This window comes from Neofelis nebulosa, chromosome 7 (genome assembly GCF_028018385.1).
Source record: "Neofelis nebulosa isolate mNeoNeb1 chromosome 7, mNeoNeb1.pri, whole genome shotgun sequence".
NCBI lineage: Eukaryota > Metazoa > Chordata > Mammalia > Carnivora > Felidae > Neofelis > Neofelis nebulosa.
In genome coordinates, this window is record NC_080788.1 from 110863045 (window position 1) to 110876470 (window position 13426).

Consider the following 13426-nt stretch of genomic DNA (forward strand, 5'->3'; position numbering starts at 1 on the left):
CAACCTTTTTATCACATATTTTCCTCAGTAGATTTTTCCAGAAGCATTCCTTACACCTCTAATCATATTTTCATTTTCAAGGTTAAATTAAAAGGTAGGAGAAAAGAGAAACCAAAACCTGAATGCACTTCTGTGACTTATCCTGCACAATTCTGCAGCCAGTTTCAGGGGAGGGGGAAAGAAAGAGAGGGAGCGTTCTCCTTCCCGTTACAGAGAAAGGATAGTATTGGATACATCAGCGCTAGACAAGTCACAGCTGTCAAACAATTTTAAGTATATTGAAAACTCTGAACAATCTGTAAAGCAGTCAAGCCAGAAGGATACAGCTTGTAAATGAAGCAAATAGCAATCATGAGTAGCTCAGTTGTTTCCTGAGTAAAAACCCACTCCTTTGTACATTTAAATTAAAACTAAACCCATTAAAATCCCTGTCAGATTCCTTAAGAGAGAATGTCTGCTGGAGAGAAATGGTAAATTATTAATATAGTATAGACACGAATATGCAAGTGTATCAGGAAAAATCTTATTCAGGTAAACTAAGGGCTGTATACATATGCATGTATATATAATTCTAACCACACAGGCACATGCAGATTTACAGGGTCTTCCAAAAAAAAAAAAAAAAAAAAAAAGACCTGGAGATGAAACTTCCCATGAAAAATTAAAATTTTAAGTCAACAGAGAAAAGATATGGAAAGCTACCTTACAGAGACTTATAAAAAAAAAAAAAAGCTTTCAGCCTCTCAAGATTCACTGTAGCTAGCTAGAAAAACTGATTAAGCCATCTAAAGAAAAAGGGGAGTCTAACAGGGGTGGTAGAGGTGGTATCACGACTAATGACAGTGATAATGACATCATAACAACCTTATAACATCACACGCTTAAAAAGCTGAAGACTCGTCTAAGTGGCAGGACTCACCTAGCAAGGGCAACAAAAAGGAGACTGTACCTATGTAAGCGCTGATTGGGGACCATCATGGAGACGGAGGGATGTTCCCATCATCTAACTCCCTTGCTCCAAATTCAAGCTAAGCAAGTAATGCAAGGATGCCTTGACTGCTGGTAGAGCTTGCCTGCTTCTAATGGTGGGACAGACAAAAGAGATATGGGGGGAGCACATGAACTCGGGAGATAGGATCATCTCAAGAACTGTACTTTGAGTGGAACAGAGGAGAGTTCTGAACTACACAGCCCTCCTCCTGAGCTCCTCTTCACCTCCCAATCATCGTTCACTCTCCCATACTGGAAGGGAGGGGGAGAGCAGAGAAAACAAGGTTGAGAAGCACTCTTAATTCAAGAATAACACAAAGGCGGGGTAGTGAAGTGGTGAGGGGAGAGAGCGGGAGAGGGAAGCTGTTTCTTAAGCGACAATGAACATTTAATCCTGAAGCCTGCTATTTGGTTTGGCCTTGTGAGGAGCAGCAAGATTCAGGGAAAGGCTATTCAAAACCCTATTACCTATTTATTTAGAAGAGCTCAAGGAAAAGGACACAGTTCAGAGGCAGGAGTCCAATCTTTGGCGTTTAGTCCTCATTCCTATAGTAAAGGATGATTCCAGGAAAGCATTAGGCACAGCAGTTAAGAGTATGGTCTCTGGAGCCAAACAGCCTGGATTCAAATCCGCCCTGCCTGTTCCCCAGGTGAGTAGCTCTGGGAAAGTTCCACAGCCTCTCTCTACTTCCTTCACATCATCTATAAAATAATATACATAATATTACTATCGATCTCACAGGGTTGTTGTGAAGACTAAATTAACTCATATATTGTAGGTGCTGCAGACAATTGTGCTGCTAACCATGGAATTTGTACAAGTGCTGGTGATCTTTTATGAGTACACACCTTTGTGAAGATGCTGTAAAGATTAAGTATACGACTACAACTGTAAATTGTGCAACCATCAGAACAACCTACCAAAACTGACACAAGATCAAACGGAAAATCTAGAGTCAGGCATGTATTTAAGAAACTGAATGCACTACCAGAAAAAACCTGCTGAAAGAGAAAACTACGGGCCCAGATGGTTTCACTGGTGAAATCATTCTAACAACTTCATTTTTCATCTTTAGTTACTGCCATGAATGGGAAGACTCTGCTCCTTTCCAATCGTGTATTTTCCAAGAGAGCAGCATCTACCACAGAGCATTGCACGTGTGGTAAAATCAAGCTTAAACCCCTGTGGAGTTAGGTATGTCTTTGAATAGTCAGTCAAAAGCTATGGATCCTCTACCATGAAAATACACAAAACAGGGGTGCCTGGGTGGCTCAGTCAGTCGAGCGTCCAACTCTTGATTTCAGCTCAGGCCATGATCCTGGGGCTGTGGGATGGAGCCCTGTGTCAGAGTCTGCCATCTGAACATGGAGGCTGCTTGGGATTCCCTTTCTCTTTCTCTCTCTGCCCCCTCCCCCTCTCATGCTCCAAAATTAAATAAACAAATGCACGAACAAGCAAGCAAACAAACAAACACAAAATACCCAAAATTCTGCAGTCAACATCAGAAGGTCCACTGACTCTATAAAAACAATCTACAGACACCCTAGTATGCTAAATGAATATTATTAAGTGGGCATTAACTAAAGAAGCACAGTGCAGTTGTTTAAGATTTACAGTAATTAAAGAAAGGACAAAGTGCCTGCCAGTCTCTCTACCCTCTGATAAATTACAAGTGGTAACAATATGCTCCTAACCTTGAGCGGCCAATTCTTCCGGATCTCATTCTAAAAATGTCTGTTGATAATCTTCATTATCGTAACCTTAAATTCTTTTCTAAGTAACAAGGAATCCTTCACTTTCCAATTTAATTCTCAGGTCCTGTTCCTATTCTCAAAATTTGCCAATAATTTCAGTTCCTAGATGCCCTTCCCAGACATCACTCAATTCTCTTCCATTATGTATATTTTCAGTAGCGTAGGCAGCCCATCTCCACCACCATCACCCCCACCCAGGCACCACCACATGGGTCAGATCTTATCTCCTTCCAGTCTGAAGAGTCACCTCCAAGGCAAATTCTGGCCAAGATGTATGGTTACATTCCTTATCGGATGCCAGAAGATGAAAAATGGAAATTTCACATTTCCCCCTAGTACTTATCATTCCCAAGGCACTTTTAGATAGTTGTTATTTTATGAAAAGAAACTCTGTCTGTCCTTCAGCCAATAAAGCATGTAGTGAAATTAACAAAGCACTCCTATAAGTCTGTGTAGGCAGACTCAGAGACCTTTAATTGCAACTTCATTATTTTCTACAGAACCATATTTTTCTATTAAGAGGCAAACCAGAGCTGTGATCTCCTGTTAAATCAAAGGATATATAAAAGATACAACACACAGATAACCAAATGACAGGGTATAATTTGAGAATAGGAAAAACAAAGCTAATGGTGGCCAAGAAACAATAATTAGGACTCAAGGAAAGACTTCAAGAGAAAAGAAAAAAAAAAAATGTTCTAAGTATTTTATCTTAAAACTATATCACCTTTGGAAAAATCACATATTCTACAATGTGAGGTATATAGAAATTTAACCACAGATTAGGAGTAGGGCAGACTTTGAAACCAATAAAAGTAAAGACATAAAGACAAAATATGAAAATAAATAACAGCAAACAACCACAGCAACAAGGTATACTGTCTGCAAGAGAAGGCCTAAGACTGTATTCTAATGAAGGCAGTATGCCCAAGATTCCATCAGTGCACGTGCAATCACCATCTACAGGCATCATCTCAACTTCCTTATACTTTGAGCGCTCCTCAACCCCCCAGCTCCCACCTGCACCACGGCTCGAAAGCACAGTGGTTCCCTGTACCACCGGCAATTCCATCATCGTTCTTTTTTTCTCCTGTTCTCCTCCCACACCGACAATTCCAAATCTCCGTCTTCACCTTTCCACATCTAGGTCTCCCATAACCTCCAAGTTAACACACCAAAAGTCCACTGCTCGGTTTCCACGCAAAACCCACTCGCCCTCCAGCTATACCTTTCTCAAATAGTGGCATAACAAACCACCTAATTCCCAAAGCTATCCTCACCACCCCTTCCTCTTTCTCACACTGCAAACATCCACACAAATGCCAAGTGGCTTCAATATTATGTGAGTCTCAAATGCCATCCTTTCTTCTCCTTCTCTACTTTCATACCTGTGTTTGCCTTAGGGCTTTCACAGCTTCTCTAAAACACCCCTTCCCTAATTGATTCCTCTCCGCCTTCAATTTTGGTGCCCTCCAATCTATCTGGCCCACTGCCAGTGCAATACAAATCTGACCATGTCACTCAACTGCTTAAAACTTTCCAATGTTTATCCACTGTCTGTGAGGTTCTTTCAAGAACGGGCCCACACCTGCAGCTTCAACTGCCACCATTCACCTCCTCGAACTCCCCAATACACGTGCGCGCGCGCGCGCGTACGCGTACACACACACACACACACACACACACACACACAAAATGCTGTGACAACACTACTTGTGTTTCTCTGAATCTATCATGGGGTTGGGAAATCCCTTTGCATCATGTAATTCTCTTCTTCATTTCAACACTAGTTCAGCCACTTAGAAACACGCATTCACCTTTGAACACCTACTGAGGCTTGACTTCCTTTGTAAAAAGCCTTCCTTAACCATCTCTACTTACCTCGGACTACTCACCCTCTGTACTCCTTTCTTGCCTTGTATATACACCTCTATTAATACACATATAACATTTTCTTATATTTGTTCATGAGTATCCCTTCTACCTGATTTTAAGTTTGCTGACAGAGCAGGACCCAGCCTTTTTTTATTATCAAAATGTAAAAGTGTGGTTCTAAGTCATTCAGTAAACTTTAGCTGGAGTTAGCTAAAATAACGTCTTCACCAATGAGATACCATCTCACATTCGAACTATACCCAAAAGTGACATTTTTGAAAAGGAAGGTGTGCACATATAAAGAGCATAAAATACAAAGAGCTCGAGTTTGGGTTAAAAAAAAAAAAATAGCACAAGATTACTGGGAGAGCCAGAAATTCTAAAAAGTCTTTCAAATGGATGCATGGCAACAGAACCAAAGAGAAAACATTAGCATAATGTGGTAAAAATACTGACTCAAGGACAGAAGCCTGACACTCGAGATGATACAAAGCAGAATGAGCCAAAGCCTCAAGGAACTACAAGTCCTGATTCTCGTTTTTTCCATCAGATTTGCCCTCAGGTGAAATACATGAAAACAAACCACTTACCTAAGCTACTATTTTGGAAGCAGAATCCATTCTCAATTTCTTAGACTGTGTTGACTGAAAGAGCCAGTGGTTTTCGGAGCTGGAAGGTGGGAGCAATCATTACCGACCCCCTCCATTTATACACAGGAGAAACCAGGGCTTGCGAGGAAATTAATTATTTGCCCGAGACCTCACCATCAATCAAGTGGACGGTGACTTCCACGTTCTCGGTCTCGGGCTCTCTCCACCAGCCCACACAACTCTCCCGCAGGGAAGGTACGCACTACATTGTTTTATCCTGTTTACACATCAAGAGCTGCTTTGCTTTCTTAATTCTAGCAGCCTGGAGGTGGTATCTAGACTTCATTTAAATGCTAAAAATGGCTTCCACAACTCACAGATTACTTTTATCGGTCACTCTTTCCTTCCCCTAACAGATTGAGAACTCTCAAAGGACAGATCCCTTCAGGTTGGATCAAAGGCTTTTGGTAATAGTGCTAACACCAGAACCTGTCACTGTAAGTCATTACTCATCCTCGTTTATAAAACCTGGCTATCACATACTGATATTTCACTAAAAGCACCACCATTTCCTTCACTAATCCTAGTGAAAGTGGTTGCATTTTACAATAACAAGAAAGAATAGGTGGGGACAGTGACGTTTGTTCAACAGGCAGGATCATCTTGGAGTTACAGAATTTGAGAACCATCGAGGCAATGGAATACGACACATCCAGCTGACAACACCTCAAGTCCGCAAAAGGAATGCTGGGTTCCACCAATGATTGTAAAATCAGGTATATAATAACAGAATCATCCAAACATAGCACTATTGAACTAATGCTTGCCATATGTTCGGGACTATTCCAAGAGCTTTGTACACAGATATTGCCAATCCTCACAAAAGGCCAGAAAAAGGCAGGTGTGATACAGATGAGGAAAGTGGGCAGCGGCAGCACCAGAATTTCTATATAGAAGGGGCCTCCGAGGTGGCAAAATGGAAGGGAGTAGAGGGCAACAAGTGGGGACTGGGTTCCAACCCTTCTTACGGAGTGGTAAGCGGCCAGCTTGCTAGACTGTATTGCAAGACTGTATCTGAGGAGGTGAGGACTTTACGTGCAGAGCACTTTACTTAGGCAGAGTATTCATGGAGCAGCGGAGGTAGGACTATGGTCACCCTTCGCCTGATCCCATGTGCCTCTTAGCACCACACAAAAACTGAGGCCCCAGAGGAAGGGCTCCATCCAAGGTGCTGAAACAAGTAAGTGCGGCCAGAGCTGGCACTTGAGCCCAGGTCTGTGTGGCTCCAAAGTCTCTTCTCTTTCAGACTCTCCCACACTAACTCCTTCTCTGTAAATGCCCCAGACTGCCTAAGAACCATGTAAAATTAATGGTTACAACTTCACAAATCATGAGATCTGAAAAATAAACTACGCCCCTGAGAACCCTAAACCACCATCTGGAAAGTTGATTTTCTAATGCCCTAGAACAGTATGCGTGCTGCAGATTTAACATCTCCTAAGGTAGGCCTCCAGTATATTTTAAAATGCACATTCATACACAACTCACCTGATGGGAGACTTTTAAAAACAATTTTTGGGAGGGGGTTGGGGGAGGGCAGGGGAAAAGGGAAAATAGTCTCCGTTAAGAGACCAAAGCTCATTTAGAACCAAGTTGGTTTCACAGGAATAAAAGAATTTTTTGATTATGCCAAATACTGGGTTTAAAAACTAAATATAACCCAATGACATTCAATATCTTAATTTGAGATAATTTGAGAGCCTGAAACACTCGCATTTAAGAGGGAATTCATTCACTCATTCAACGAACTCCTGATAGACCTGCACTAGGAGGTATTCTGGAGGCCACAGAGATGTGCAGGACATAGTTCCTGCCTAGAAGTGCTTATAGTCTAATTAGAAAAATCAAATAAAGGTGTGAAAAATTAAAGGGCAGCAAGTGAACAAATTCCAAAAGGATGAATTGCCAAGAGATGAAGGAAATGAAGGTAGGGGACAACTCTGAGCTTTCCAGGAAACAGCAGTAGCACCTTAAGCCGAGTCTTGAAAGGAAGGAGAGATTCAGAGATGGGGCCCAAGAAACACATGAAGGTCCAGAAACAGGGGGAAAGAAAGGCTATTTAAAAAAAACAAACCAGTAAACATACAAAGGTTCTCACACAAAGGTAAACTGACGGGTATATAAGGATATTCATAGGATAGTGGTTAAATGAATTATGGTTCACCCACACAATGAAGTATTACACACCTGTAAGACTGAATGAGACAGCTTTATGTGCACTGATATACAGTCTATATTGCTAAGTGAAAAACGCAAGGCACAGATAAGTGTGTACAGTATGCCACGACTTGTGTATTTATATCTATATGCTTATATGTGCTTACATATTAATGGACAATCCATGGAATGAGATATAGAAGGAAGTTATAAACGGTGGATACCTCTGTTGGCTGAGGAGATGGGTAGGTTAAAACCAAGGGGTAGGTTAAAACCAAAACCTGCAGAAAGCAGATGGCCTAGAGAAAACCTTAGGTGTCAGGTTAAGAGGTTCAGATAGCATGCAAACTCGAGAGCAGGACTTCTCAACAACAGTACTGTTGGCATTTAGGGCCAGATAATTCTTTGTTAGGGGGCTGTCCTGTGCATCATGAGATGTTTAGCTGCAATTCGACCTCTCTCCAGTAGATGCTGGTAGCATGCCCCTCCCCACCCCTGGGTGTGACTGCCAAATCGTCTCTAGACATTGCCAAAGTGCCCTGGGAAGCAAAACCACCCCTAGTTGAGAACCACTGCTCAAGAGCTACAATGTTAATAGTTAACCTACGAGACATTCTACTAGTATATTCTCGTAAATTAACAACAAATGCAACATAAACTCAAACACATATCTGAGGGATACACTGGACATTGTTTTGAAATGATCTTCATACATCAGTCATGGTTTCTCAAGTTATGATAATTCACATCCCTTCCCAAATCTGAACTATTCATTCATTTTTAACTATATCTACTTCATCATGGAGGTCTCTTTTCTGTATTTGTTGAATACAAATGATAAAAGTTGAACTGAAAAGCTAGACAGTTTTCAGCAGTAGAGAGAGAATGGGCCAGATTCTCCAAGGGGCTTCCCAGTGGTTGTGCTGACCCTTCTGGATTTCTGCAGCATAATTTCACCAATTAGTGGAAGAGCCCCACCTCCCCAAAAGAGCACGTACTCTCTAGATCCAACATCTTCTGGGATGCCAAGGAAGGCAAGCTTCCCATAGAAATCCAACAGAAAACCATATTTTGGCTCAGCTTTAAAAAACAAACAAACAAAAAAAACGAATATAATTACTGACCCAAAAAGAACATAATTACTTCTATTATGCTAATAATGTTTCTTCTCTTAACTCCTAATGACCAAAGTGCAAGACACTGTTCAAAAATAATGAAAGACATCACCCCAGATTTCAAGACTATAATGGGAATGATTAGTTTATAAAGCCAGGAGAGGCTTTAACTAGATTCTACAAATCACAATTTTATTGAGGTTAAAGCCATTTCTAAATTACCACAGTGAACAGGGAGGGGAGAAAAAAAAAATCAAGACATCCAACAGGCTTGAATATTTTTCAAACACAGATCTAAAACTTGTGTTGATTCTCCTGTGTCTTTTCTTTTCCCAACGCCAGAAATCCAAGAACACCCTGGCAATCCTGGCTTCATACTCTGAAGTCGCTGGTTCCTCCAGTACTGTTGTAGGTGAAAAGTTGTGGATTTCATTCTCATGAAATCATACTCTTCAAATTCTAGTATTGTTCCGACTACTTTAGCTTAGCTCTCAGAAGGTTGGTTCTCATTTGTGGAGGTGACCTCCAGTGACCTGACTCTGCAATAATTACACCTGTACGTCGCTATGGAAGGTGCTTAAAAGTGTCCGCGGCGAAACAAAGAAACTCACCATTCTAACTACTTCAGGGTAAGTCTGCTCTGTCAAACAGCCTCTGCTTATTGTAATGTAGTCCACCAGTTCATTAAGAGTGGAGCGCTTGTATTCTTTCATTTTAAGATCAGATAGCGTGTCCATGAAGTCAAAAATGACACAGCACTGCTGAAGTTTCTTTAGGAACAGTTCAGGCTGCTCTGAGGACGGAACGTCTAAGAAAAAAAAAGGAAATGGTGTAAGTCTGTCATCAATTTCTAGGTAACAGGAATTCTCTGTGAAAGTTACTTCAAAGGCAAGCTCAAAAAAATAAGAATTCACATGACAACAGTGTTACAATTACACATGGGCGGGAGGGGATACCATAGCCACTACTTAGGAGACCTTGTCTTTGAAAGCTACGTGGTACCAACACAATAGACAGCATTTGCTATTCCAAATATCTATTCCAACCAAAGATAGACCAAAATCCCAAGAGCCATTAGAAAGTTGAAGCAAATTTTAACCAAGAACATCCCATGTCAAAACCCCTGAGCCAAAAGCACTGAAAAAGGTCAAACTTCCCATTATAAGGTAAAGCCACAAGTTTTCACTTGGTTTAAATTAGTTTTACTAAAAAAATTTCAAAGCAGAAATGTCAGTAAATTCATTTTAATTTCACGCTGACATCCTTGGTATTTAAAGCAACTGTTGTATGTGTGTTTATATTTTTTGTTTTGTTTTGGCTTGACATCTATGAAGTTTCTTTGTCAAAGAAACTTGGAAAACCAACAAAATGAAGTAATATCAATTCTCTCAAAAAGAACACACCAGTGATGGGACAATAAGAGCAAACTATACTTCAATCTATGCTCTCTCTTATGACCCATCTTATTCCCTTAACAGTGCGAGAAAACCACTAACATCTTCATTAGTATGTTCTCGGAATAAACATCTGTTCTTTTCCCACAAACAGCAGGTCAGACATTTGGTTTGATGTCATTTCTAAAAAAATATATAAAAATTTCAAGTTAAAATTCCTCAGTGAGAATGAAAACCTGATTTACAGCTGGACGTGAAACACACCAAGTTGTAGACAGCCCATTCCATTCCTTTATTTTCACTACTTTATTCCCCAAACTGGATCTTCTCTAAAAAGGCAATGAAATTATGACCAGGCTCCCGCCTTCATCCAAGGTACGTAACTCATTAATCCTCAAAACACTCTTAAAGGTAAGCAGGTGGCATGATATTATTTTCCCAAAAAGAAAATTAGAGACTATCACTGAGGTCGTCCCACAATGAATAAGTTACGGAACTGGGCCCAGCGCCCAGGTCTCCAACCACATTTCCACACTCCCTCTGTACCACTCAAGAAGGACTTTAACAATGTTTGGCCACTCACTTTCAAGCACCTTCAGTTGCCAGCTTCCCAGTAAATGCTTTCCAGCAGCCGTAAAGCACGGGCCACCTATTCTCTGGAGGTAAGTGCGACAGTTAGCAGCACTCACCTTACAACACCAGCGGCCCTAGCAGAAGGCAGTGAGGGCAGGCTCCTATTTAAAGGGTCCACGTGACTCCTCTCCACAACCCTCTTCCCCTGCTCACACCCCACAACCCAAGTGCTAGTCCAAGTACCCGGGACCTCAGAGATAATTCTCCCAAAACACTGCCTGCTGACATCAACTTTCAGGTAAGCCTAGATGAGAGTGGGCAGGACACCTGAAAACACAGGATTTTCCTACCAGATACAAAGGAACAAGAAGTAGTCAGTATTTTTGAAGGTATGTAGAGCATCACTGCTATTCTTAGTGAAAACAAGTTATAAATTTAGAAATTATTCTTAACCTGTAAGTTTCCTCCCCTGCCACCACCCCCATGGGTCCCTAAAAGCCTAATGTATTACAAAGACTTTGGGATTTAAGCTGTGAGATATCTTATTCTATGCCCCTAGACTTAATCACATTCAAAAAAAAACATCTAGCTGAAACTAGTCTAGTCTAAATCTAGTCTAAAACTAGTCTAAAGACTGGGACGCCTGGGTGGCTCAGTCAGTTGAGCGTCCGACTTCGGCTCAGGTCATGATCTCACAGTTCGTGAGTTCGAGCCCCCGCATCGGGCTCTGTGCTGACAGCTTAGAGCCTGGAGCCTGCTTCAAATTCTATGTCTCCCTCTCTCTCTGCTCCTCCCCCGCCCATACTCTGTCTCTCTCTCCTTCATAAATAAATAAATAAATAAATAAATAAATAAATAAATAAATACCATTAAGACTAGTCTAAAGACTATAAGAACTGAGTTTAATCAGACCAAGCTTTCTCTTTAATTGCTACCTGCTTTTAGCATTCAAAATTAATTAATAAGTAAACAAAACTAAGCAGCTTATAAAAATGGCTATATATCCATAGCCAATGACTAGTTACATGCATAGGACCATGATGGTTAAGTACTAAAGTCCTGCAAGTTCTAAGTCAGACCTCATACCTCAAAGCTGAATGGAAGTTTTGATGCTGCACAGGGAACAAAACAATCTTATTAATGTAACACTAAGGTTAAAATCTTTAAAGGAGATTTTAATTAATCCTATTTTTGATACAGTAACTTTAATAAGGCTTGAAAACCAGACCACTTACATGGAGAACTGCATAACTCAGCACATACGAATTATGAAAGCATCTATAAGTGACAGCCTTTCCTCCAAAAAGCAAACCATCATTTAAGTAGTGACAACAGTGATTAATCATTGTGGTCGCTGCAAAAAACCTCAAGAGATTCATATATTTGGCTATTTTTAAAATTCAGGCAATTAACATTTGGTCTTTTTTTTTTTTTATGTTAGGCAGTTGAAATTTATTCTTAATCCAAATTGACGTAATGTCATAGACAAATGTGAAGCAGGCTATCCATCTGCCTAATGGAATAATAATCGCTTTCATTTACTAAGCACTATTGGGTACATTTATTGTGTACTATTCTAAGCATTTTCAAGTATCATATCTCACATAATACCACAACAGTTCTATGCAGTAGGTACTATTTCCAATTTAACAAATGAAAAAATCAAGACACAAGGAAATTCAGTGACTTGCCCAGAATCATACAGCCAACAAGCAGAAAGACAGGATTCAAACCCAGGCACACTGGCTCCAGAGCAAGGACTGTTCATCATTGTGCAACCATGAAACTCAATAAAAGACAAGAGGAATATCAGACTTCATAAAACGGGGTGTGTGCAAAAAGATAAGAAAAGGAAGAACACAGAGAGAAATCAACAAGTAATCTCCAACATGCCCCATTCATAAAGGATCAGGCTGAACCCCTTCTCTATCCTCCCTCTAGCCCATTCCTGAGATTAACACACACAGCAATAAGCTATTCTTTATCACAGGCTAAATTCTTCTAAATGATCTCTTCTCCTTAACTTAAATAACAGAAGTAGTCAAGACTGACTGAAAGAAAAAGAGGGAGGAGTATTCCTGAAAGAGACAATTCAATTACAGCAACAATTTAAAAAAAAATTTTTTTTCATTCTCACTGAAGGAGGACCCAAATCAGCCTGAGCAAAGGGCTCTTGTACTGTCTGGTCCTCTGACTGCCTCAAATAGCTGTGCTGCTCTCAACCTCCTTGCCTTCATCTCCCTAATCCCAGTGAGCTATGAAAACGGGTAATGTGAAAAGGTAGAACAAGCCAGTATCGGAGAAGAAACACTCTGAGTAGCCCAGAAGGTTTCAATGATATAAGTTTAATGTCTTATGGAACCAGTCCCAGAAGCAGGTAACAAGTATCTTTTAAAGAAACATTTATCAAAAGTATCAGGTACTAGGTCGGAAAAAGAAGATCATAAATGACAAAAAGAAGAAATCACATAGGCAATGCATTCTAACCATAATGTAATAACACTAGATTTTAACAGTTCAAAGTCACCCACCTCCCAAATGCAAGCCACCTGAAAATCTAAACACTTCTGAAATAACTCAGATTGAAGGAAAACAAATTACAAATTACAGACATTTAGAAATAAATGTAAATTAGAAAAATTAAAGGTCATCTTAGAATCCCAAAGCAGACCAGGCAGTGGATGGATGCTTGTGTCGTCTCTCTTCTAATGGACACCTCTGGTCTACACAGGCTGTCCCTGCCCCCAGGAGAAGAATTCCACAGAATCATAACCATAAATAATGAGGAATCAATAAGTGGTTATATAATACCATGAAGGTCATGAGCACAACAACCCATCCATCCAATGTTAGTATCTGTTTAAAAAGGAAATAACCGAATCAATTCTCATAGTTTTGGATAAGATTCATAAAATCA

At 40.4% G+C, this 13426-nt stretch overlaps 1 protein-coding gene across 3 annotated transcripts in view; it reads right to left on the reverse strand.

Moving 5' to 3' along the window:
- Positions 1-13426, reverse strand: part of PPP2R5E (protein phosphatase 2 regulatory subunit B'epsilon) — a 151129-nt gene that overhangs the window by 58754 nt on the left and 78949 nt on the right. For all 3 annotated transcript variants that reach the window (XM_058739270.1, XM_058739269.1, XM_058739268.1), the window contains exon 3: positions 9154-9350. In XM_058739270.1, the coding sequence (XP_058595253.1) occupies positions 9154-9350 (197 nt within the window). The remainder of the gene's footprint in view (positions 1-9153; positions 9351-13426) is intronic.